The sequence below is a fragment of the Cavia porcellus genome, unplaced genomic scaffold (assembly GCF_034190915.1).
Source record: "Cavia porcellus strain 051 isolate PalLab524CR breed Dunkin Hartley unplaced genomic scaffold, mCavPor4.1 scaffold_24, whole genome shotgun sequence".
NCBI classification, from domain to species: domain Eukaryota; kingdom Metazoa; phylum Chordata; class Mammalia; order Rodentia; family Caviidae; genus Cavia; species Cavia porcellus.
In genome coordinates this window covers 49,407,524-49,434,827 of record NW_026947507.1, presented here as the reverse complement: position 1 = coordinate 49,434,827, position 27,304 = coordinate 49,407,524, and the positions used below count along the sequence as shown (strand labels likewise).

The 27,304-nt window shown below is 43.4% G+C and overlaps 1 protein-coding gene across 4 annotated transcripts in view; it reads right to left on the bottom strand.

The window, feature by feature from the left end:
- Window positions 1–22,044, bottom strand: part of Dcbld1 (discoidin, CUB and LCCL domain containing 1) — a 59,071-nt gene extending 37,027 nt beyond the window's left edge. For 3 of the 4 annotated variants that reach the window (XM_063235036.1, XM_063235034.1, XM_003479719.5), the window contains exons 1-2: window positions 21,880–22,044; window positions 3,279–3,491 (exon numbers count right to left, since the gene is read on the bottom strand). In XM_063235036.1, the coding sequence (XP_063091106.1) occupies window positions 3,279–3,491; window positions 21,880–21,964 (298 nt within the window). In that variant the 5' untranslated portion in view covers window positions 21,965–22,044. The remainder of the gene's footprint in view (window positions 1–3,278; window positions 3,492–21,879) is intronic. The other variant, XM_063235035.1, reaches the window with a different exon arrangement.
- Between the last annotated feature and the right edge of the window lie 5,260 nt (window positions 22,045–27,304).

Here is a 27,304-nt window from a genome sequence, read left to right as displayed (position 1 = left end):
AGAGGAGGAGGAAGAGGAAGAAGGAAGAAGAAGAGAAAGAGCTTTCTGCTCCTGACCTTGATCCTAGACCGAAACATGGACATTAGCCTTTCAGAAGGGCTTCAGCTACTCTGACCTTTTAAATAAAAACTGAAAGTTCCCTTAGTTATACTAACAACAATGTCAAACACGCAGACTGTGGGACTTAAACATTTTGTTGTTGTTTTTTTGGCTAAGATAATAAAGCACATGATCTCAACAGTCAATGTATAATGAATTCATGAAAAAATTCTGTAAGTTTAAAAGAGAAAGAGATGTTTAAAAAATCTTCAGAATTTATTTTTTTCATTAAAAAATTTAACATATTTACTAAAGTAAAGGTGATATCTTTTACTTCATCAGTTTTTGTGCTTTAATTAATTTCTTATTCTGCTACAGACATGAAGTCTTTTCTTCTGGTGAGTGTGTGACCCTGAAAGAGCCTATAGCTTTATGGCACACATCAAACAGCAGGGCAAGAGCACAGCCTGCTGCTCCTCCAGGCCTTCTAACACCCAGAGACCAAGTGCCTATTTATCTAATTTCTCAGAAAGCTGGTGCAGGTGTTCACGCTTATTTGCAATACATTTTGTTACCAAAATGTGAATCTTAAAAATGTCCAAAGGGGCCTGGTGTGGTGGTGGTGCATGTTTGTAATCCCAGCACTTGGGAGGCTGAGACAGGAGGATCACTTGAAGTTCAAGGCCAGCCTGGCCTACAAAGTGAGTTCAAGGCCAGTCTGAACTGTATAGTGAGACACTATCTCAAAAAAAAAAAAAAAAAAAAAGACAAAAACAAAAACAAAATTACATCCAAAAGCTACAGTTAATACTTAACAACCGGCTATGGGTAACTGGCACTGACAGGTGGGCACTGCACAACAACGCTGCATAAATACAGCCCTTAGTAACTGTGACCCTGTCTCACTCTGTCCTCGCCCAGCACCACTTGCAAACAGAGGCCAGAAATCACAATTCTTTTTCAAAACATTACTCTACCTTCAAAATTCTGACAGTTATGCATCCTAGAATCCCAGGCAGAGGGTTTTCATGATTAGTGGGCTAATGGGAAGTATGGGGTTGTTTGAATCACAAGTATTCAGGCTCAGCTGCCCAGGCTGTCTGGAGCCCTCACCCTGCATGCACAGAGGCCATGCAGCCCAGAGCATGCTGGCTCCAGGCCCTGCACCCTTATGCAGTCGGGCCTGGCCCAGCTCCTCCATCTCTCACTCCTCCTGCACCCTCGGGCCATCCAAACCAACCAGAGCTGCTCCAACTGTGTCCTGATCGCAGTCTGGTGAGAAGTTTTGGTCCAAGGGACTCTTTGGCCACAAAAGGGAGAAATTCTAAACATCACTAGACATCTTGTCTTAAGAACAGCCACAACTAAAATGTATTTACTGTGGGTTTAGGCAGGATTGCTGCCTAACATCAGGAGGGGCTCATGCTAGCAGAAGGTAATGGAAAGCAGTGTCTTGGAGACACAGAAATGAGTCTTCCTTCCAGCCCGTAACTGCCTAGTGCTGTGATCTTGGGCATGTTATCTGCCATCACCATGCCTCATTTTATCTGCAGAAAGAAATTAATAGTATCTGCAGAAAGAAAGATAGATGTGAGAATTCTAGAAAATGTGTACTATCAACACATGATAGGTATAATTCATATTGATTTCTATATGTGGATATTCTGTTTGCAAAATACAAACATAACTATATTTAAAAACCTTAAAGAGAAATAAAAATTTAATTGGCTTCATTGTTACAGGCAAATTACAATTCATTACTTATTTCCTAGTGAAGAGTCTAAATCTTGAAAATTTGAGAATCTAGAGATGTGGAGAGTTGCCCTGAAACAGGCCAGGTCACCTGCATGGGGTGGAGATGCATGGTTGATCCATCCTTTGCTATCTTTTTGCTTATTAGGAGCCACACCAGAGCCATAGGAAGGGGACCCCGAGGGAGAGGTCAGAGGGGACATTGCAGCCATTTCCCAAGTCCTGCTCTGCTCCTTCCCCATGGCAGGAGGGGAGCCTTTGGCTGTGAGCAGGAGGAATGTGCCCAGGTAGAACTGGCAGGCCATCCTCTGGGCAGGGTGGTGCTTCTCAATGCCCCTCACCTTGGGATGAGAAGGAATCTTCTGGCTGACTAGGGTTTTCTGACACGTGCCTGTCTGTACTAACACACGGTCAGTGACCGAGGGTCTCCAAGGGCCTAATGCATCCCTCCAAGTATCATTTATTCAGTGTGGCTATGCCAGTTAAATAGCGATGGCCAATGATATGGAAACCACTTTGACTTTGTCAGAGAATCCAGCCATCATTAAAGAAGACACAGTGTTTCCAGGGATGGAGAACAATCTCAGGTCTTTTTTCCATGGGACCTGAGTGTCCTGGGGCTCATCTGAGCTTGAGGAAGTGGAGGAGGCACTGGGAGCAAGGCAAGGATTCCAGGCACAGAGCAGAAGACAGGTGACCATGGAGGCATTTGAGAAATTCCAAAAGCCAATGGGCAGGCAGGAGGGTCCCCAAGTCCTCTATCAGCTTTGGATCTGCATTTACAGAGGACTTCAGAAGATCTCTGAACTCAGAACCTTTATGTAGGATTTTGTCTTTGTTTTCCAATGTTCAACTTCAGAGCATTTCCTGGAGCTCAGAATTGGCTCAGCTTGGCCACCAACAGCACATTGTCACACATTGTTTAGGAAAGTCTTGTGCAGCTGCTGTCCCCTCCTCCTGACACACCAAGGACTCTGCTGCAACATCCCTGCCAGGAGAGGCTCCTCAACCCTCACCCAAAGTAGTAGCAACAGACACAGGAACATATGGGACCTCAGATGCTGTGATTTTCCCATTCCATGTTTTCTGTTCTCACCCCCTGAGCTGCTCTAGCCTGCCTATTCTCTCTTCCTCCACCCCCAGAAGCAAGCTCTTGCTTCATCACTGCTGATTCCAATCCAGCTCCTCACACAGCATCTGAAACATGTGGTGTCTATCCAATAAACACTGGCCACATGTGTGAACACAGATGCTTGAGGGAAGGCCACACGTCTCTAACCCCTTCCCAGGAAGGCTGACACTCGCACAAGGCTGTTGACACGCTCAGGCTCCCCCACATTCCTTCCATGTCTTGTCGCTTCAGTCCTCCATGGGAGCTCCTGAGAGTTCCTCTCCCAGCGCCAGGCTGTGAGGTCGGAGAGCATACCACGTGCCGTGCCCACACCGGAAACCTTCCCTGCTCAGGGAAACCACACCTCTGTTCTTACCATATTGCTCCACAGAGCTCGTGAAGAGGAGAGAAGCAGAGGCACAGGTCTGGGACTCGATGTCCACGTCGCCCAGCCTCAGAATCAGCTTCTTCCCCTCTGGGACTGTGATTTTCTTTTCACAAATGGTGTGATTGGGGTAAGTTCCTGGGTAGTTCTTAGATGTCATTGTGCCACTATCCTGAGAGGTCACCATGTGCCCACAACCATCACCTGGCAGAAAAAGAAAAAGGAAAGATATAGGTGTGACTATTCTTACTGAGGACCGAGAGGCCAGTATAATCTCCAATTTATGTATTTTATACCTCTTCTCTCTGTCTGTCTGTCTCTCTTTCTCTGAGAGGAGGAAAACCCAAGTTCATGACTGAATCATTAAGCAGTCTCTGTCCTTTCCGGTAATTTTATCTGCTTCCCACTTTAACCCTCTGGGCACTTGTTTCAGAGTCTGCCTCAGAATGGAAAGCTGTGGGAAAGTCAGCATCCCATCACACTCCTGCTTCCAGCTGTCTGTTTCTGCTTGCTCAGCCTGTCCAGCCAGCTGAGGCACACACGTGGGCCCAGTCACTGGATGCCAGTGCCATGTAACAGCCTGCACCAGAACAAACGGAACTCCTTCCACTCACCATGCTGATAAGTGAAATGATGCACACCAAGCGCTCCTGGCTCCATTTAGAGGACTTTGCTGGGTGCACACAACTCAGCTGGGAATGGAGCCTAACAACATCTCACACCTGTGTCTCAGTTAATGACACTCATAGATCCAAGGGCTGCTGACAGACACAGGAGGTATCATTAGGAAGTACTGAGCAGCCGCTGTCTCGAGCACATCACATATACCAGACATGGCATGAACTGTCAGGGACAGGAAAGCAGCACTGCGCCTCTGGGAACCCAGAGGAAAATGAGAGACAGCCTCATGGCTGAGAGACCAAGTCCAGGTGACACGAGCACTATCAAGGGAGCTCAACCCGACAGTGACAGAGAGTGAGGCAAGAGAGAATCCGTCACTGGCTGTCAGTGCCTCACCAAAACAAAGACTTCTCCACATTGGGAAGGCCATCAATGAGCCCTGCTGATAATAAAAGGTTCAAACTGACTGCACAAATACAGATGTCCACGCAGCAGGCCAGGTGGCACACACTGCACCCAGAAGATAGCCTGGTTAGCCATGCTGCACATCCACCAAGGAAGCACGCAGCCCAGGCTGGGAGAGGCAGGGCGAAGATCATCTGAGAAGGTGCTGAGATGGGAGGCGCAGGCTGCTCCTCTAACTTGGCCACAGGACATTCGCTGGGAGTCTGCAGGGCCCAGAGCAGCTGTGTCCTTCCCAGCCACCCCCACCCTACCCGGGCCACAGTGGAGTTGCAGGTGTTACCTGGCTTCTTCCCTTATTCTACTTTTGTCCTACTCCTAGGTTTCTGTCAGGGGTAACAGCGGAGGAAAACACGAGAGACCTGTAACCTCAGAATCCACCATACTCCCAAAGGCCTCAAGATCCTGAGGTTGGAGAGGTAGTGAGTTGGTCCTTATGCCCAGTGGGACAAGGAACACAGGGTAGACATGACAGAGGCAGTCAAGGATGGAAGAGTGAGGAAGATACGTGACGAGAGAGGAGGAGGCCCAGGGCAGGTGACCTGAGGCCTAGACAGGAACTAAGGGCATATGTGACAGAGGGAGGAGGCTGAGGGCAGGTGACCTGAGGCCTGGTCCTCTGGGCAGAGGTGTGGAAGTCACATGGTCTGCAGAGAGGGCCTGTGGATTTTCTGAAGTGGTGGAAGATGAAAAAGGCTAAAGAAAGATGGCCAATTTGGTAGGTAGAGCTGCAGCAACCAGGAACTAGAATGGGGGAGGCAGGGAAAAATGGGGGAAACTTAGGATCAATCAATAGCCTCAGGTTTGGTTGCAGGGAAAGACAAGAGGAGAACACTAAGGTGGTTTGCTTTTGCTTTTGCTTTTGTTTTTCAGGTGATGGGGATGGGCCCCGGTCTCACACAGCTAGATAGGGGCTCAACCTACTGAGCTACAGCTCATCTGCCCACTTTTAATTTTAAGATAGAGTCTTGCTAAACTGTTCGGATTGGCTTCAAACTTTCAATCCTCCTGCCTCGGCCTCCTGAGAGTCTGAGCAGACAATATGTATCACTACACCTGTGACACTGAGGATCTAGTTCAGAAAAATGGGTGGACCCCGAAGCTAAGGAGACAGGAAGGCTGACATAGAGAGGGATCACAGTGCAAAGGCTGTAAGCTTAGTGGCTATGGTGGAGGTGACAGCTATCTAGGGGTTTTCAGAGGGCTTTGATTTAAGCTCTGAGTTATTTGCCTGCCTTTTTTTTTTTTTTTTTTTTGTACTGAGGATCGAACTTACCACCTCACACTTGCAAGGCAGGAACTTATGCTGCTGAGCTAAACCCCAGCCCTCTTTTCCTGCTTTTAAAGAAAAATCCAACTTACAGCTTCTCTTACAAACTGAAAGTCAGGCCCCTCACAGGGGCAGGCATTCTCACGGCTGGCAACACAGTGGCCATGCCTTTATTCCCTGGCTTCTCCTCCTTGCTCTACCTGTGGGGTTGATTTTGAGCACCCAAGAAAGCAAGGCTGGGTAATCAGCATGTGTGAACATCTACACCGTTGAGCTCTGGCCACAGGTGCAACACTTGCTCTCTTGGTTCGATAGATTCTCCTTTAGTAAGAAAAAGGAACTTTAAAAGACAAGGTAGCCAAATATAAAATGAATAGCAATCGACACGCCAAATACAAAATGAGTAGCAGTTGACACGCAGTTACTCAGCTTTATTTCTTACAGAGCAATGTGTGTGACAGGAAATTACAGTGTGTCCTGGTCATTCACTCCCATGGTCATGCCCTCCCAATTCTCCCCAGAAGCCCAAGAGGACACACAGCCTGATGCTGTCAGGGGTGCGGGTTTTTGCTTGATGTCCCTTCCGGGAAATCCACGATCTCTCAAGACAAAACTCCAAGAGCCTCTGTTCTGCCAGTGCTCAGGACACAAAGGAACCGTGGAGTCCAGTTTACTAAAAAGGAAACTCCTCAGAGGCTGAAACCTGCTCTTGCTTCTGGAGGCAGAGAGTCCATGCAGCTCTGCAGCAGGCTGGAGGACAGGTTGCCTGTGGGCGTCAAGCACCTCAGGGCTGTGCCCTGTGTTCAAGGCACGTGGGAGAAACATGCCAAGCGGGAAGGGAAACTCTTGAGAAAGTGAGGCCTCCAGTGTAATCCATGCTCGCAAAGGAGAGCACAGAGGAGCCTGTGCCCCAACATTCAGCAGCTCGTTCCTTGCAATCTGAGGGGTGTTGTCAGGAAGATGATGAAAGTGACTATCTTGAGATCTGTCACTTTCTCTTCCCAGTCCTGTGTGCCAGTGTCAGCTTCCTAGCTGTGATACTGTAATGACTGTTCAAGATGTCATCACGTTGCTATATTTAAAAGGCTATACAGGGGCTGGGGATTTAGCTCAGTGGCCTAAGTGCCTGCTTTGTAAGCAGGCAGTCTTGAGTTCGATCCTCGGTACTGATAAAAAGGAAAAAGACCCCCCCTCCAAAAAAAAAAGGCTATACAGCAGCATTCTATATTGGAATATAAAAAATTTTCTTTTATTTTATTGTTTTGAGACGTGGTCTCACTTTCATCCCCCAGAGAGCCAAACTTAATTGACTGACATTTTTTTCACTTTTCTTTTCTAAAATTTATTTTTAACCAAGTTTTTAAAAATGTTCTAACAGTTGGGCACAGAGATGCACACCTGTAATCCCAGTATTTCCGAGGCAGCAAGATTGCCAAGAGTTTGAGGCCAGTCTGGAAAACTGTTTCAAAATAATAAAAAACAAAAACAAACACTTTAAAAGACTGGGTGCATTGCTATGTAGTTTAGTGGTAGAGTGCTTGCTTAGCATGCACTGAGTTCAATCCACAACATCGGGTAAAGGTGGGATAATGCCTCCGAGTAAATGTAGCTGACACTGGCTGTGGTTGTTATGTGCATCGATAGGTGACAGAAGCATTGGTTAGAAGGCTTGGAAAGAACTTTAAATGTAGAGAGGAGGCTAAACTGACAGGGGAACCTCCGCATGACTATGTGTGAAACAGCCAGATACGATGCATCTCCCCATGGGATGCAATATGCTCTCCACGTCACTGCCCTGAAATACTCCTGCCCCAGTGCAAAGTATGTCAGTCAATGACCTCGAATGGACCTTGAAGCTCAACAAGTGTCCATGGTTCACTTCCAGTCACAGGAAATGCAGGAGACATAGGCACATTTTCTTAAGATCAGGAGGCAGCTGCTGGTTGGATCTAAGCTGGGACAGTTTCCTCCACAATGAATTGTATAGAGAAGCCCAGATATGTTTATCCTAGATTAAAGGAAACTTAAGAAAGCTACAAAACCAAGTGAACCTTGCTTGGATCCTGATTTGAAAAACTAACCATATAAAAGATTTTAAAAAGATAACTGGTTTGTTAAACAATATTGGAGTTATTACTTCTATTAGTTATGATAATGGTAATGAAGTTACATCAGAGAAAATGTCATTTTTAGAGATGCCTACTAACTTACATGGGGCTGAAAAGACAGAATATCTGTAATTTGCTTTAAAATACTGAGCAAAAAGGAGAAAGGAAAAACTTTATGAAAAGGAAATAATGATGACTGCTGTAGCTGGATGATGAACATTCAGTGTACTAAAATAAATTACAAACTAAAAGTCATTGAATTTTAATTCAATATTTACCAGGACAAAAATAAAACTATTTTATGATTAAACTTCACACAGGGCTTCATGGGAGGAGGAAGAGAAGGCAGGGGCCACCACTGCACAGAATTTACATGCTTCTTCCTAGTGTCACTGCCAAAGCATACAGTGACTAAACCATGTATCACCTCCTTTCTTCCCCTGAAACTAAGCTCCTCTCCACATGCCAGGGGTCCCTCCAAAGGGCCTGTGTTTTGGCATCTGTTCAAAGCCATCTGGTCTGTGAGAGAGGCCAAGTTATAGAAATAGAACTGATTTTGCAAAGTTGTAAGTACTCATAAATATGTTACAATGCTCACAGTGATCTGCACACATAATTTAATTAATTCTGAACATTTGGAATAATCTTCATTAGAAAGTAAGGGTCAAACTACTGTATTTTCATGCAATGGAATATTAAGGAAGTTAGTTAAGTTTCAGAAGAATATTTAACTCTACAACAATTCTTATGTTTACTTCTATGGTATGAGTTTACAAGTGATTTTCACCTTATTTGTACATTTATTATATATAATTAAACACACCAAATTCACCCAATGTTCTTTACAGCAATAAAGGTTGCTCTAGCATTTATTATGAACAGGAAAACATCTGCCATCAACCAATATGCTCAAACTGTCATTAAGAATTCATGAAACCACAGTTAGGAGTCTGGCATTATGCAGTCTCATTTCAAGGGGCTCACAGTGAGGAGGAGAGATGTGCCAAGGAGTGATTGTGAGAGAGAAGTGCCTGGTGCAGAGCCAGTGATGTGAGCGCAAGCTCTATTTGCTAAGTGCCTGAAAGCAAGGACCACACTTCCACCTGTCAGCTTTCAGCTCCATTCAGGAGGAATGGGAACTCAAACCATCTTCTAAAAAGGCTTAAAGTGAATGCTCATGCATATTTTTGTGAGCTGCCGCTTTAGTCTATGCTAATTCCACCCACTAAGAAAGCAAAACAATAACTTCTGAAAATACTATTTCCCTTTGATAAGAAGTCATGTTCTACTAATAGGAAAGCAAACTTAAATACATCGAGCATGGACATGGCTCTACAATACTAGAAAGCATGATCTAGGCTTTAAAAGAAAACTTTTAACTGAGTTGTACTTGTTGGAAAGTGATTTGGGTAAAGTAAAAAGAATCTGGCAAAAATGCTTTTCAGATGATTACTGTAATACAGCAGCCTCAAACTGTTTTCATTATGACCAGATTTTTCATCATGAATCAAGTGAGCACAGAGGGACACATGTACAAACGCAAGAAGCAAAAGTTTAATAATAATTATGTTATTACATGTAATGCACTGTCACACTTTCTAGTTATGTCCCTTCCACTATATAAAGCAGATGAGCAGTGCCTATTGAATTGATTTCATTGCTTACTAATGGTCTTGACTAGCAAAGTGACACAGAGCTCTACACTGCCCAAAGAATGAAAAGCTTCTAGAAACACGGTTTCATTTTAGCTTCCTCCTTGTTCTCCTAATATTCAGGTTACATCAGGTCTCCACACACACACACACCAGCGAGAGAAAGCCCCCCCCCCCTCCGGTTGGAGATGGAAGGTATTCCTGACAACTACAATCTTTCAACCACAAAGGCCAGCCTGTGGTTATTACACAGCCTTTCGTCTGACGTGAGGCAGACAGATTTCCCAAGAAACCCTCATGCCCCTGCAGGCTACATTCCTTTACAAACTTGCTCCTTGCTGACTGTGCCTACTGTATACTTTGCATGTTGTCAGACGAAATGGAAAACAAATGAAGGGCCTACATGGCTACATGACAATAAAAAAGGTTAAGCAGAAATTGTGATGGTAAAATAAACTGTGATGATAAAACAGAACAATTACTCAGAATCCTGAGTTTTCCTGAAAGGGATATCATAACACTATTCTGAAAAACGGCATGGACCTAGACTGGAGCACATGACCAAATTCTCTGAAACTACTCAATCATCTCTTTCCATCTTATTCTCACCATACAAAATGCATGCTGATAGTAAGTCTACTATTCTAGTGACAATGATAACAGTTTTTGCCTCAGCAGATAAAGACATTAGAAATTAAAAAGGAAAACAAGAGACTTGTTAAATTTTTAAATGGAATGTCTCTAGCGAATGTTTCAGTCAGTTCCAATCAGCTAGTCTGAATGCGTTAAAGTGAAAGAGGGGCACTGTGACTCTCTACATAACGTGTGATTACTTCTGTTGTTACACAGAGACATCAGCAGTGTCCATGCTAAGATATTTAAAAGCTTCAGAATTTACAGTTAATGGGGAAAAAAATTCAAACCTAACCCAGTATTATCAGTGGAAATTCTATAGTTCTTGGTCTCTCTCCTGTTTTTTTTTTTTTTTTTTTTTTTTTTTTTTTTTTTTAAGTTAAAAATCACTGGAAGGGCTGCAGGGTAGAGGTAGGTTTGCATATGTCATTTTCTAACTTCATAAATTATTTCCATGTGCTTGGAGGTGACCGACTACGGTCACTGCCCTAGGTCCCTGCACAGCCCTGATGCACACTCACACTGTGGGACCCTGTACCTCTGCAGCTCATTTCATTATCTGCAAAATGGAGGCAACAATGGAGCCTTGCCACAGTGTATTGTGCTCATTAAGAGAAATAGCACAGGACAACTGGATGTGAAGAGTCCAACATTTGTAGTTGCTTTGATTTCTGTTTAAAATGCTATGCAAATTAAAGCATCAAGAATATTCCTCTTACCTGACAAGCACTAGGCTGTGAATTTGATCCCTGGTACCACACACGCATACAAAAGAATATTCCTCTGAATTAGTTGATTGCCCAAATACCATCACTCACTGACCATGTGACTCTAAGAAGGCATCCACTTTGCATCAGTTTCCTCATCTTTAAAATTATCAGCCATGTCTGGGTGTGCTAGATAAAGATAAGGCTGTGCATGCTCAATGCATTAACTTACTGAGCAAGTCTAATTAGAATTTCCCAACATTCACTCAATTCTCATTGCCAAGTGAGCACATTCCAAAGCATATCCTCCTGTGGTTTAGAGGAGGTTATACCACTGGCCCCCAAAAGAGAGCTGCAAAGTGAAGGAGCTCACAGAACTGCACTTTCCCTTCACCACAGGACACCTCAAGCCCTCACAGTGCACAGGGAAGTCTAACTGGGCACCTGGCTTGCAGGGTTCCCAGGGAACTTAATTGGTTGAAGGTCTCCTGGGAGCTGTGCTCCATGGAACCCATGGGACAACACTGAAGGAGGTGCTCATGAGGGAGTCACACAGAGGGCCCACCGGAACCAGGCTTCCCCATTCAAAGGACCAGCGTGGAGAAGCAGACTTTGGCGTTGGAGGTCTGAGAATGATAATGAAACAGGACTATGTGATTTGATCTCAAACCTGACTTTTTCCACTTTTTTTTAAGTTGCAAGTTCTTTGAAGGAGTAGACTACAAAGTAGGCACATTACTTAAAAGAGGTTTCTTAATTTCACAGATGAAAATTTAAGAATAAAATTTGTTTGTACAGCAAAACAAATCTGAGACAATTGTTTTCATTATGTTAACAAATGCTCAGAATAAAGAAGTCAGAAAAGTGGCTGCTGCTCTTTACTAATAATGTTGGGCATTGATGTTATACCCAAGTGCCACTGCTTAACTGAAAATAAGCTAAGAAATCTTTCCAGTCTGTACAACATACTGTGTTCTCTAACTCTGGTTTCATGTCATATGTTGATACCGCCAATATTCAGATAAAGTGTAATATCCATCCAGGATGTGGTACATGGCTGTGATCCCAACACTCTGAGAGACTGAGGCAAGAGGATCTCAAGTTTGAGGCCAGCGGGCAACCTGGAAACTTAATGAGACCCTGTCTCAAAATCAAAATAAAAAGGGCTGAGAATGTAGCTCAGTGTAAAGACTCTGCTTTCAGTCCTTAGTATGGTAGAGAGAGAAAGGGGAAGGAAAGAAGGAAGAAAGAAAAGACAAAAAGAAAGGAAGAAAGAAAGAAAATTGATATTGACTTTGACTTTTCTATCTGGACTTTAAAAAAAATCCAATACTGCCAAATACAAAATTTATCTCAGGTATAAAATATTAAAACTGTAAACAATTTCTCCTTCACGTTTTTTCATATTTACAGTTTTCAAAAACTTAGTAAGAACCAAAAAGAAATGTAAAAGAGCATTTATTTATATAAGAGGCAACATACACAGAATGTTCTGAGTACTTTATATTATCTTAGTCATTACAGTTATATTTGAGAGATAATATTGATCTATTGATCCTTCTTCTTCCTTCTCCTTCTCCTTCTCCTTCTCCTTCTCCTTCTCCTTCTTCTTCGTACCAGGGATCAAACACATGACCATGCACTTGCCAGGCAGGTGCTTTGCTGCTGAGCTATATCCCCAGCCCCCATGCTCTCTTTAAATTCAGTCATGACATAGGTTGCATATGTATGTGCACATGCACCATTTATAGAGCGGATCTCAGACACCTGAGTGCATGTCCAGAGCATATGAAGGGCAATTCCAACACCACACAGTGGAATCCAGCATGCCACCCCCAAAAGTCCCTCCTCCTCCTCCGTGTGCACTGGTGGGAGCTTCAAGATACAGAAGGATTCAAGTGGTGGGGCTGAGCTGGCATCTGAACACTGCCTGACTCTGGAGCCCAGAGGGACAAGATCACTGCACACCAAGGCCACTTGGTCCAAGCTGCCCATCTGAGAGGTCAGGGCACCACACAGGGAGAGGAAGGCAGGGCCTGAGCTCTTGTTCCTATAAGCTGCACAATCGGTAGGAGAGCCCTTGTTACGTTTTGTTGTTCATAGTAATGATCTTTCACCTCAAATTTTATTTTATTTAATGTTTAATTTTTTGTACCAGGGATCAAACTCATGACCTTGCACTTACCAAACAGGTGCCTATACCACTGAGCTAAATCCCCAACCTTTTCACCTCAAAATTAACATGAGGAAAAGTCATGTTTAATTCAATATTTCTTTTTCTTATTAAATAATGTGAAATTCTATGGCACTCTCTTCTTAGTGATTTTTAAGTCCTCCTTCTAGACTGTTAGGGGAATAGTCTAAGGAGAGGCAACAATTTCTCATCTAGGAAAAGCTATTCACTTTGCTTAGCTCCTGGAGTTGCTCCGCAAGAAGCCTTCTGTGAGTTAAAGTGCTGTTTTTCAAACTTCAGCCTGCACTGGATGTCCTGGAGATGCAGTTAAAAAGCTGGGCTGATCATCCACATTTCCAAAGCCTACTTGGTAAGGACTCTTCTCTTGCCAGTCCCTGAAGGGTACTTTCTGAGCAGAAAGAGAACCTTGTGATGAGAGGGGCTTTTGTAAGAGTACTTGAGATATCAATTCCTTAGTGTCTATTCCTAAAATTGGAACACATCTCTTTGCAGTTCTTTGATATCTACTTTCACTCTGGATTTTACTTATGAGTCCAAGACAGGCCATAACAAGTTCTAAGATCTATATTTAAGCCAGAGTGACACTTCAGACCCCAGTATCAGAGTGTCAATTTGGGAATTACTTGAGCATATTGTGGAAAATACACAAGAGAAATACATGGAAGTTTGGGGGAGCATATGCGCACATACTGTAGATGAGGGGAAAAGCAACTAAGGTTTCCTCACCAGAAAAGGGCACTTTTATTCAGAGGGGAGAAGGATAACTCCTAATAAGTAGGAAGTACCAGAGTCCAGAAAAAAAAAAAAAAAAAAAAAAACCTCGTAAATTCATAATATGTTTCAATGCCTGAAAACTGCTGCATTTGCATGGCCTGTGTTTGCACTGCTGAATGCATTACCCTCAACAGAAGCACATGGCTAACTCCTAATTAGGATTTCCAAAAGTCCTAAGATTTCTGTGGCAAATGGGATCACCCATAAGAGAAACAAAACACTACTAATTTAAAACTTTGTTGCATAAATAACGCTCTCACACTGTGTTCCTCCAAGATTTCCTTTCCTTAGCGTGTTATGCTTTGGACATGAGCATACACGGATTTTCTTGTATGGCCAATAAGTGACCAAACAAAGGCATCTAGGACTTGACACTTGATCCTACACCCACTTGGGACACAGAATAAATATGCTGGGGATAAGTGATACAATTTCTCTGAATCTTAGTTCCCTTAATGGTGCTCAGAACTATTGGAATTGAATTAGATGCAAACAACACAATAAATATTTGAAGATAGGGTTTATACTAAAATGTTATCTCCATCAGACAGCCAACTGGACAAGTAACAATAATGACTGAAGCCACTAAGCAAAATGTTGTTGGGAAGTAATTCTCTTCAGTCAGAGATCATTATTCCAGAGTCCTCAAAGATCTTAACAGGAAAAGGCAGTATAATGACTTAGAGATAAAGCTTTCATTGACTTTGCTAAAGTCGATGGTCATTCTTAGCATCACCAAAGGCAGAGCAACAACAATAGTCCTGTTGAGTTGCCTTGGAGTCTGCTTATCAAAAATGTTTAGTCCAAGTTTAATTAAGCCTTCACATCTAACTTCAGTTTCACGAAAGAAAGGCAGGGGATAGTGTACCAGGTAAGACTCAGAAGCAACCAGTACAGCTGAGGATATGAGTCATGTCATGAGGCAAGTGAACCTGGCTTCCTTGCAGGCACAAAAACGTAAGGGTGAGCATTAGACTGAAAGTGATTCAGTGACTAACTGCAACGGGCAGACTTCATCTGGATTCCTGTTGGCACAGGCCATGATGAAAAGACATTGTTGTGGCTGTGTCTAGATGTCCCCTCAAGCCTCAGGCATTCACAGATGGGACTTCTGGGAGGTGGCTAGATCTAGGTGTAATGCTGGGTTAGGATGTATGATACTGGGATTAAGGATGGATAATGGAAGAGCCAACCTAGGTGTGGTATCAACAGACTTATAGCCTAGATGGAATATGAAGGGACAGAGAAGGCAGGCTGCTGCTGCCACTTGCAGCTTGCTACCTCCGCCTTCCCTGCCTTGTCATGAACTGTTTCTCCTTTGCAGTGTCCTTCTGCCTTGCCACACGGCTTTGCAGCCAGCTGACTACAAATGAAACCTCTACAAACTGAGTTGAAATAAACCTTTTCTCCCTTAACCTGTGGGTGTTGGGTATTTTGTCCCAGCAATGAGAAAAGTAACTTGACAGACATGTTTAGGATAACTTGGAAAATCTGAATACGATTTGGATATTATGATATTAAAATTATTAGTAGTTTTCTTCAGTGTGCTCATGCCATCATAGTTATACAAAAAAGTTGAGATGCAAATGAAATATTTAAAAATGCCGTTGAGTTCTTCAAAAATTTTTAAGCAATTCACATACGTAGAAGTATCAGAAGATTTTTAGCCTCCTCTGAGCTAGCAGTGGCAGCAGGTATAAGGCCATTTCTCCATCCCCAGATTCAGTGCATCTCCTATTTACATCTGTAGGCAAAGCCAGAACTTTCAAGGAGAGTAAATAAATACATAAATAAAAAATAAGAGGCAAATTTTAGTTTATGTTACTCTCAAAATAAGCAGCCTTTATTCTAGTCCTTGGATGGAAGTAATTTACTATGCAGAGCTCATGTTACAGAGGTCCCTGGGCTATGCAGGCTCCACAGCTTACTCCCCACACTGCCAAAACTGAAATCAATCACATTCCTTTTGTGAGATGTGTTAACAAAGCCTAAGTTAACTCCATTAAGCCATTTAAAAATTAGATGACAGAGATGTTTGTCTATTTTCCCCATAGGAAATTTTATGCACTGGTGATTAAAACTTATCTGGACTTTAAATTCTACCTTAGAATTCTTTAAATTCTAATATCTTTCTGCCTTGTTCTTTGTTAGAAACCAGAGTGAAATAAAAGTTCCTTTTTCTTATCATTTTTTTCAATAATAGAGTGCTTCATAGAAAATCATTTACACACAATCTTTAGGCATATCTGATAAACAAATGCAAAATAGAGCCACATAACTTGCAAGGATTATCATTTTGTGATGAAAGAAAACAAAGACTGTTATTTTTCCTTGCAGTGAGATGTAAATATGGTATACACTAAATAAGAAGGCTATAAAAGTGGCTATAAACAAGTCAGAAAATACCGAATATAAAAATGAATGTAGCTCTCAGTAAAGTTAAACCTCCAGTAGTCCAATATGTAACAAGTTTGGCCCATTTAATATAAATTAAGACTCCTGAACTGGGGATTTAGCTCAGTGTCACAGCCTGCCTGGCAAGCAAGAGGTTATGAGTTTGATCCCCAGTACCAAAAAACAAACAAACAAACAAAAATACTAAATAGGGCCAAGGGTTTACCTTAGTGGTATAAGCACTTGCCTGGTAAGCATGAGGTTGTGAGTTCCATCATTAGTACAAAAAAAAAGAATCTCACTTAGAAGATATCAAGAAATACTTATTTTTCTGATGTTTAACACATTTAAAGTTGCAACTATGTACTTTGCTCAAAGTATGGCAAACAAGTTACTTCTCATTTTGTAAGCAAAGAAGAGTTAGTCAAATAATGCAAAAGTTATAAATGCTACCAAAAGTCACAGCTGATATGTGACCAACATCCCACTTTTCCATTGGGTACTGCTCAGTAGTAGTAAATAGTTTTAAGTTTTTGGTAGGTGAAATCAAATTCTAAAAATTTAAATATCAATGTGAATTTTTCCTACATAACATCATTAAAAACATCTAAAAAACTATTTGGCTGAGCTGGGAGACTGAGGCAAGAGGATCACTGTGTTTGAGGCCAGGCTGGAACACAAAGTGAGTTCAAGGCCAGCCTGAACTTCATGTGAAACCCTGTCTCAAGAAAGATTTTTTTAAAAGGCCAAAAAACACTGAGTATAAAAATATGTACAGTCTACATAGTAGACTGGGTATCCAGACATTAATTTTACTTTTTTCCTCTCTATATCTTACATGCTATCTTGTGTTTATATAATATTGGCAAAAATAGATTACAGACCACAGGCAGCATGCATATGTGTACACGCATATGTGACGAGGCCTAACAGGATGCTGAGGTCGAAAGTGCCTGAGCACTGTGCTCAGATGACCCTCAAGGTGCAGTGCCCCCTGATGTACTAATGGAGAGGCACCTGTAGGTTTGGAGGGGCACCAACCCACTGCCCCAACCCCGTGTCTCCTGCCCCTCTGCCCTGAGACTCCAGCCCCTGACTCATGTGCCTATTGCTTCAGGCTAAAGGGATCTCAGGTTCTCCACACTTTTCATAGTTGAATTTGGTTATTTCCATACCCGCAGTGTTTCTGAGGCTTCACAGTAATCTTAGATCTCTGCTGAAAACAGCTCAGTGAATTCTACCTTTTGTCTCATTCTTTTAACCATCTGGGAAACTGTTCTGGCCAGGCCCTGTAGCAGGTGCTGTTGATAAAAAGAGATGGCCCCCACTGCACCCCACCCCCACCCCTCATTAAGTACACCCTCCTCCACATGTACAATCCCATGGGGACCGGAGAGCAGCCTCATGCTCCTCCTCCACTCTCTGAGCAACTCCTAAGCAAAGGTGGTTTGGCAGCTGGTTCTGTTCAGCATTTTAGGATTAGCAGTCACACCATCACCTCTACACAGGGCGAGAAATCATCACATGGAGCCAAGTGTGGTGGTGCATGCTTATAATTTCAGACATGTGTGAAAGTGACTATCTGGAAGATGATATCAACATTACTATTCAGTAGCAAACAGGCAAAATTACTTCAGTCCAATGAACAAAACCTGAAGTTCTGGCGTTATTTTCCTTTTGTCTTATATGCCAGTTTTCTCACAGAGCAGAATGAGTTTCTGTTTTCAGTCCATTCTCTCAGCCTCTCTACTGCAAACAGCAGTGGGTTAGACACATGCCTTCCCTCCTTCCCCATGCCCAGGGTTCTGTTCCCAGGCGGTGCAGGTCTGGTCCATGTCAGCCTGATACGTGCCTTTTCAGTGCACCTCACTGAGCACTGCTCACCACACAGACCACTTCAGGGACCTTGCGTTCCAGGAAGCAGAAGGCAGCTAACTGAATAAAATAAATGCCAGGAGGTACTAAAGAAGTCACAGGTGCCAGAGAAAAGTGGGGGTGAGGGAAAAGTGTTAAAGCAAAGAGCCTCCTTAGCACACCAGGAACCACTTCACCTTGAGGATCATTCGGGGGCAGGATTTAGCCACTGGTGACACTAGGAACCTGTTATGCCATGCTATCACACATGTGTGCTCACATTTGTATGCTGTCTGTGGTCTGTCATCTCCCTACCCTTCCACACTCTCCATGGGCACAAGGAAGGAGGGTCCGCCTCGGCAGAGGCACAGACTGGGCAAAGACTATGTATCGCAAGGATACCTGGCTCCTGGGAGAAGCCAAGAAAATCTGAGTGGAGAGACAGGCTTGAATACAGGGGAGCAGGGATAGGAATGAGAGCACAGAGGCAGAAGAGAAGATAAAACAGACTCCCCAGTGCCTGTCAAGCTGGTGGTAAGAAATAGTAATAAAGGGTAAAGTTACTGATATTCATTGATCCTTCACTTTGCTAAATGCAATGCCAGACAGGTTAGGTTATCTCCTTAAAGAGAAGGCAACCAGCTTTAGGACACTCACAGGGATAAATCCAAAACTGTCCAGGATATATTTCCCTCAACCAGCTTTTCAACCCTGCCCCCACTGACTTAATGTAACTAAACCCTTGCTAGATTCTGTAATTAGCTTTCTCGTGCATCTTCAAAATAAAAACATAATTCCTCATAAAGGACAGACACCTGACTTATTTCTAAGTAGTGTTTTTTAAAAATACGATTTTCAAGTGTTTTTCAGTACCACAAGGCTACAGTATTTAAAAAATTACAAGATGAGTTCATAATGCAGTGTGAGACATTACCCAGGGCTCAAATCCTGCTTTAAGAACACCCCTTGATTTGTTACTTCTTTCTTTTCTCCATACGTGGTAAAACTGAATGCTTCTGGGTACTGCATGGCATGTCTTCCAGAGCAGGGAGATGTGGTTCATCTTGTCCTGCTAGCTCACTCCTCCCTTCTCATTACATGCAGAAATACCCATGCCGAGAGGCTGGGCTTGATGAACACCAGTCACTAGCAGAGGAAGCAGATGCACCTTCAAAAGGAACTTCAGGAGCCTCTCATTACTTAGCTGCCACTAATTAGAAAGTACTTTGAAAATATTCCCTGAGCACAAAGTAATTGTTCAGTTCAACTTAAACACTCATTGAACACTTTTGTCAAGATACAGAAGGACAGAGATGACAGTCCTGGTCACTGTCTAAGGAGCTCCATCTACAGTGTGGCTGAGTCTTAGAAATGTGGACAGATATAATCAGGGCTGCCTAGAAGGAGGCACACACTGGTGCAGAGATACTGGAATAAATTTGTCCTCACTTTTTTAAAGTCACTTACCTAAAACATTAGATACCAGCAGATCCTGCATCTAACCAAATACAGATGACTGAAGTACAGACTTTCTAATAGTAACAAATTAAGTTGGGCAGGAATTTTAAAAGCAATTTGTGATCATTTAAAATTTGAACCTATATATAGATATTTCTTTATATATCAACTGATTATCTTTGCTTTCCCCCTAATATTTAAAAGGATATTGCAAATATTTTGGTCAAGAGAGAAACAGATATTTTTAGAGTAATAAAATCCATCAGAAGAATTAAGGGTACTGTATTTTATTCTATAATGCTTATCATCAAGGTATGAAATTTGGACTGAATCCAAGCTTATGAATTTATACAATGTAATCAAACTAATGAACAATATAGATGTCATATTATAGAAAGTAAAAAATCATATGTAACCATCTATATAACTATCTGACATCAAGTGAGTGCATCCAGAGCAACAGGGCAAAGGAAGGAGCTGATATCAGCCCAAATTGTTCACCCAGTGTCAGAGGCCTGGCAGACTGAGAACAGGTTTTAAATAACCGGATAAAAACACAATCTAGACAAGCAGCAGTTATATGAAGGTACCTGTCCAGTTTCATGGGATCACCAGACCCTAACAAGTATAAAAATTCAAATAATGTCATTTGCTAGCCTTATAAATATTTAGATTAACTTATAACATTTATTTCCTGAAACCTAACACAGCAAGTAAAAGTCTAACACTGTGTAGGACAAACATGGTGGCCCCTTGGCATAACCCTGATGCTAAGAAAGGTTTCCACCATCTCAAGGCTGATTAGTCACCATTACCTGGGAAACTTAGACCTGCATCTTCCCAGGTCCCACTTTCTAGAAATCTTACTCCAAATAAGCGGGCTGAGACTTCTAGGGAGACTGGTGACCAGACAGGTTTTGAGGTATGGAGACACAAGAAGCCCCAGACTAAGCCGACTTGGAGAACAAAGGTTAAATACAGGGTTAGCTATTTTCTTCCACCAAAAATAGTTCATTATGCTAAGGCTGCCCTCCTGAAAACAGAACAGCAGCATCTTTTATGAATGCTCTCATCCTTTTAGGGTATCTCAAGACTGGAAATGCTCACATTTATAAACACAAGAAGTATGTGACCACTTGCTCCTTTGGGAAATCACAGATATGAGGAATAGTCAGATCATTTATTATGCCTCTTCACTTAAAAGTTATCGGCACCCAAGTTCTTAGGAGGGGATATTTTTCTGCTAGGAAATGTCGGAAGCTAAACTTTACTTTTTGCATGTGATTAAACATCCATTTCTTTACTGGCACTTTTTTTCACATCCTACATATATAGAGTGTTTCTCAGAAACTCAAATGCCAGTATTTTCCCCATCAGTCAGTGCCAATGAAGTCACAAATGTGAAGCTCAGTAAGAATTTAAGCCATTACTTCTTCCCAGAGAACTGCACTACAAAGTACCCCGAGGGCCATAAAACCTGTAACTCTTGGGAAAGGGGGTGACAGAACTGTCCTGTTGGGTGGATTCAAGGATCCACAGCAGTAAAAGGCATAAGGTAACTTGTTTGAACTTCTAAACTTCTATTATAAAATCCTATGGGGGTTCGGGGATTTAGCTCAAAGGCATAAATACCTGCCTGGCAAGTGCGAGATCATGAGTTCAATCCCAGGTACCCAAAAAACAAAGAAAATAAAAGAATTTAAAAAATCCTATGTACTTAATAAAACCTTTCATGCTTATTACAACGTTACCATATGGTTGCATTGTGCTACAGTGACGCTAGGGTTTGGCTTTGTTATTTTACAAACATGGTACCAAGGTGAACTTAGCACATTTCAGCCAAACCAGCCACACGGGTTAGTGATTGCTGCTCCACAGCACTCTGGTGGGGCGTATGATTGGAACTGACCAGCTTATAGTCCTTGCGTGGATTCATTGTGGGGAGCCCCGAGCTCGGCGTGGACTCTCTCAGAGGCTTGTGCTCTGTGTGCACTCGCTGAGGGGGACCCTGTGCTCTTGATGGGCTCCCTGTGGAGCGCTGTGTGGACTACCTGAGGAAGGTCCCGCGCTCTGTATGGTCCCATGAGGCATGCGCTCCACGCGTGGACTCGATGCCACTCAGCCTTGTCACCCGGGGCAGAAGCGCGCACGAGAAGAGGGACACAGACACGCCACCGAAGGACCGTCGCCGGGATGAGACCCGTGCCCCCCCCACCCGTGACCGAGTCCACTTGAGCCAATCGAACCTCGTCTCGACACCTGGAGGACCCAGCCCTGAACCCCACATGGGCGCAGACGGAGCGACAGGGCCCAGCGCGGCGGCGAGTCAGGAAGTCTGAGGCCCGTGCCTGGAGACAGGGGCAGAGAGGCGCTGCTCCGGAGGACAGAGCGGAGATCTGTGGGCACGATCGCGCGCGGCGAATTGCACCCGCGCGGGCGCAGTCAGACCCGCACGCGCTACTCACCTGGCTCCGCCGCCGGCTGCTCGAGCCGGGCGCACACGGCCAGTAGCAGCGTCAGGACTCCCGGCCCGGCAGTGCGGGCCACCATGGCCCAACCGGGCCCAGCTGCTTATTCGGCGCTCCCTGCCTGCACCGCCGCCAGAGACCCGGCAGCCCGCTCCGCCCACCCCGCCACGACCCCGCCCACAATTCCCGCCCACAGTCCGCCCGCCCTCTTCCACTCCCACCGCCGGGCCGGAATCATTGGCCCGCCCATCGCTTGGCCTGCCGCCACGCCCCCGACCCCTTCAGCATCCCGCCCCCCGCCCGCAGGCCCCGCCCCACCCACGCGGCCACCCCCCCACCCCTGCCTGGTCCTGCCCCACAGTGGGCGTGACTCCAGAAGACTCGGCTCTTCCTGTGGTCTGCTGCCGTCCAGGTCCTCCCTGACCGCAGAGCGATGGTCCCGTGGGGGCGGGCAAGCGAGAGCGCCCCATGGGCAGGCATGAAGGATGATGGGTGTTGACCAAGACAGGCAACACCCAACTTAGTTATCTCCCTCCTCTATCCATCCACTCATTAAGTTCCCTCCTCCTCAGTGTGCACCAGGTGCAAAGCCACGTGTCATTGCAGACGGATGCTCACACAGCCAGGTGACTTAGGTGAGACCTGTGAGCTGCGACGTGACCTGTGGGAGCCCTGCGGGAGCATCCCCTAACCCCCACGTCCACTCTGGCAATGGCCCAGACAGAGTGCTGCGACCTGGAGAGTGGGGAGAGACAAGTGACCAAGTGACAGACACACAAGTCACACGGGTCAGATGGGGAAAGTGGAGAACAAGGAGGCCTTGGCCAAGGGTAACCAGCTAGGGATGACTGGCACAGACGTGCTGTCCTCTGGAAAATGACACTCCTGGGTTCCTGTCTCCTCTGCCCCGCATCCCTCAGCGAGGTGACAGAGTCCCTAGCGAGGTGACACACTCCGCTGTGAGATGACACACTCCTCTGGGAGGTGACACACACCTGTGTGGTGTCATTCTCTCACCTGAGCTGACACACTACTTTATGAGATGACACATCTGAGGTGATACTCTCCTGTGAGGTGTCACACTCCTCTGAGTGACATACTGTTCTGTGAGGAGACTCACTTTCTAGCGGTGACACACTCCCCCGTGAAATGACACACTCATCTGAGAAGACACAGTCTCCAGTAAAGTGACACAGTCTCCTGTTAGGTAACATACTCTCCTGAGGTGACATACCATCCTATGAGGTAACACCTCACAAGTGAGGTGATACACTTTCCTGTGAGGTGACACACTCACCTGATGTGATACACTCCTCTGTGAGATAACATACTTCTGTATAAGGTGACACTTCCTGAGGCAACATACTCCCCTGTGAGGTGACACACTCACCTGAGGAGACAAAGTCTCCTATGAAGCGACATAGTCTCTTGTGAGGTTACATATTCTTCTGAGGTAACATACTACCTTTGAAGTGACACACTCACGTGAGGAGACACAGTCTCCTGTGAGGTGACACACTACTCTATGAGGTGACATTCACCTGAGGTGATACACTTTCCTGTGAGGTGACACACTCAGCTGAGGTGACACACTCAGCTGAGGTGATATGCTCCCCTGTGAAGCAACACAATTCTTCATGAGGTAACACACTCTTTTGTGAGGTGACACACTCAGAGGTAACACACTCCAGAGGTGACATACTCCTCTGTGAGGTGATACACTTGCCTGAGGTGATACAGTCTTTTGTGAAGTGACACAGTCCCCTGAAGTAACACACTTTCCTGTGTGGTGACACACTCTCCTGTGAAGTACCACAGTACTCTGGGGGATGACACTTTTATCTGTAAGGTCAGGGGCCAAGTCTGGAATGATGGTGCTCCTCCAGGCTGGACACTGTGGTCCTGTAACCCTGGGACCTGCTGGATACCACCTTTACATAGGTCCCTCTTCTTACCTTTGTCCTCATTTTTTAACACCAAAGATTTAAAGTGGGAATTGTGATCCTCCCTGGGATTTTAATAGAGGCCATAACTCTAAAGGAGGAAGGTACTGCCCCTAACCACCCTCCACCCCTCCACACCCCTCTACTCCTTACTCCTGCCAACCTAGCCTGGATTTGATTTCCTTGAGGAGTATAGTACACAAATCTTCTGGCTGGAGTAGAGATGAAACAACCACGGCCACAGAGTGCTTGTGTGTGAAAAGAAACCCAAAAGCGTAAGTCTTTCTCATGTGCAAGTTGAAAACAAATTCACACCCTTGAAACACTGAATATTCTTGCGCAGAAACACACAACATAAAGAGACTTTGCTACTTTCTTAGCTCCAGCTTTCCTTTTTTGTTTTTTCTCTTTCATCCTTCTAAGGAAGCAAGCTTGGGCAAACACAGCAGGCCTTAACCAGCTTGGCCCTGTGAGCTATGACTGCAGCAAGGACAAAGTGAGCATTGTTTTCAGGAAGGAGACAGGTGGGCTCCCAAGGGTGACCTTTCAGATACCTTGATAGCAGTGGCCTTATCTTTCTACACAGAGCCCTGAGCCAGATAGGGGAGAGTCAGGATCTAGTAGCAATGAGGAAACAAAGGCAGATGGATCCTGTTGCTTTCATTATGTCTGTCTTCCTTGAAATGTAAAAGAAAATCTCTAGTTAAAAAAGCCACATTGGAAGAACATGTGAGAATACAACAAATGATTATGTTCTTCTGTGATAAAATATATCAACTGTATACATTTTTATGTCAAGCTTGTGTGCCTGTTTCAATCTTGAGAAGATTTCATTTTCATTTTTAAAAGTAATGCATTGTGAAATCTCCAACTAAGTTCCATTAAGAAAAATTAACTTATTGTGACCTGTCCACAAATATTCCACACACTAAGAATCTGTCACAAGACTCACATTTAACTCTTCTCCTAGTCACCATCCACTCTTTCCTTATTTTATACATTTTGCTGCAATTAATGCTTACTTTTTTTTAAGCTCTAAAAAAGATAGATAATAGCTGGTCAGGGCCTATCATTTCATACATAAAATATGTGCTCTGTCTTGTTTCGGTAAGACAGAATTTAAATAGAACTGCAAGCCTGGCATGATTCTACAGTAGTTAGGCAACTTCAAAATAGATGGTGGTTCAGCTGAAATTGACTTGATCAATTTCATCATTAAACTGAGATCTGAAGTATAAAATTTGGCATCAGAGGCATCTACTTCCTGAAGATTTCTCCCTTTTCCATTCAGTCTAATACTTGAGTTTTAAACATTTCTGTGTGCAAAACAGTGTGATGAGATACAGTACAAATAATTGCAGCTACATTCTTTCCCTCATTTAGATCTAATAATAATAATTAGGAAAAATCAGTTCTACAGGTTGATAAATACATACTGGAAGAATCAGGAAGTGTATAGAATGGGCTCTTATAAGACTCAGAGGAGTGTCAGTGCTAACTAGAAGGAAAAACACTGTTTTAGATAAAGAGAACCTGATAGGAAGTTCGAGAATAGAGATCAAAGGCACTTACTGGTCCTGAACCTGTTCATCATAACACTGAGCCTGGCTACAGCAAGTGGCAGGGGCAGAGACTGGGCAAAGAGGAGGAATCTGTGGAGGGAAATGTTGCAATTTGCATATTGGAGAAGTCACCATGGCTACAGGTTGGGCAATGGGCTTGAAAGGGGGGCAGGCAGCCGGAGATATAGCTTGCCTGGCAAGATTGTGAGTTTGAACCCTAGTTCAAAAAAAAAAAAAAAAAGGCGGGACACCGATCAGGAGGGTTTCTTGCAGTACTGCAGCTGGAGGCTACAGACCTTCGGCATACATTCCCTGGGAGCTTACTGTATAGAAATACTTCCGTCCCCACCCTGACTTCTGGCCAAAATATGCATTCCTGTGTAAATCTCAGATATATATATCTTGAGAGATAAGATAGATGGTAAAGAAACAGGTTGAGTCTTAAGATGCAAACAGTGAAAGAGAAGAAAGAATAAATTCTAAATACAACAGTCAAAATAATTTGTGTCATCTGTACCGTTTCTTCATCTCTAATTTCCTACTGACTTTTGAAACTTTTGTTGCTGTTATTCACCAGTCAGGTCTGGTGGTATGTGCTTGTGACCCTAGCACTCTGGAAGGCTGAGACAAGAGGATCTCCAATTTAAGGCCAGTCTAGGCAACTTAGTGACTAGTGAGTCCCTGTCTAAAATAAGAACCCATCTTAGGATTCAATGAACGTCAAGTGAGGAACCTGGATTTTATCTCCATTGGAGACTGATGAGGCAGGACAACTCTTTCCTTCTGTCAGAGAAAGCCAACTAAAACAGAGGGTTAATTAAAATCCCAAGTCTCATAACACGATACAAATATGTCTAGGTTGCAATCAAAATCATACTAAGTACCAAGATGGTCTCAAATTGTGTGGAAAACCCCCCAAGAGATTCTGGTACTCTGATGGTGGAAATATAAGAATTATCAGACAAATACTGTATATTAGTCATAATAAAAATATTTCAAGGGACGGAGTGGAACACATTTGAAATAACAGCAACAATATGGAGAGGGTTAGCAATAAAATAAAGGACATAAAGATGAGTCAAAAAGAATTTGGAACTAAAACTACACTACCAAAAATTAAGAGCTCACTGGATGGGCTGAATACCATGGTAGAGGGGAAGGAGGGAAGAACTCAGAACTGTAACAGAACAATAGAAATGGCCTCATCTGAACAACAGAGAATTAGGCTCATCAGCCAACAAACAAAACAAACTAAAACAGAGCAAAAAACCACAAGCACACTCTTAGGGACTGGTGGAACTATAGCAAAAGAGGAAAGATAGATCACAACAAACACTTGAATAATATCTGAAAAACTTTAACCAATTTAAAGTAATTCATACCCAATATAGTTTTTGACCATAGTAGAAAAAAAACTAGAAATGAGTATCAGAAACACTTCAAAAACTTAGCAAAAGAAGATTAAAATAAAACCAAAGCAAACAGAAAAAGGCAATAATAAAGATAAAAGAAGTAACTGAAACTAAAAACAAAAATGGTAGAAAAATCAAAGAAATAAAGAGGTGAGTCTTTGAAAAAATGAACAGAATTGAACAGCTTTTAGCAAGAGTGACAAAGAAAATAGGACAAAGATATAAATTGCCAAAATTAGAAAAGGAACAGGGGCTATCACTAGAGACTTTGTGGCTATGAAAGGATAAAAGGAAATACATAGAATACACACAACTTCACATAAATTTTATAGCTTACATGAAAAGGACTACTTCTTTAAGAATTACCACAATTCATTCCATGTGCATAGAGAATTTAAATATTAAGGGAATTTAGTTCTTAATTCAAAAACTTTCGAAAAGAAACTGTGGGTCTAGGTTGTTCTACTAGAGAATTTTATCAAACATTTAAAGAATTGAATTATTG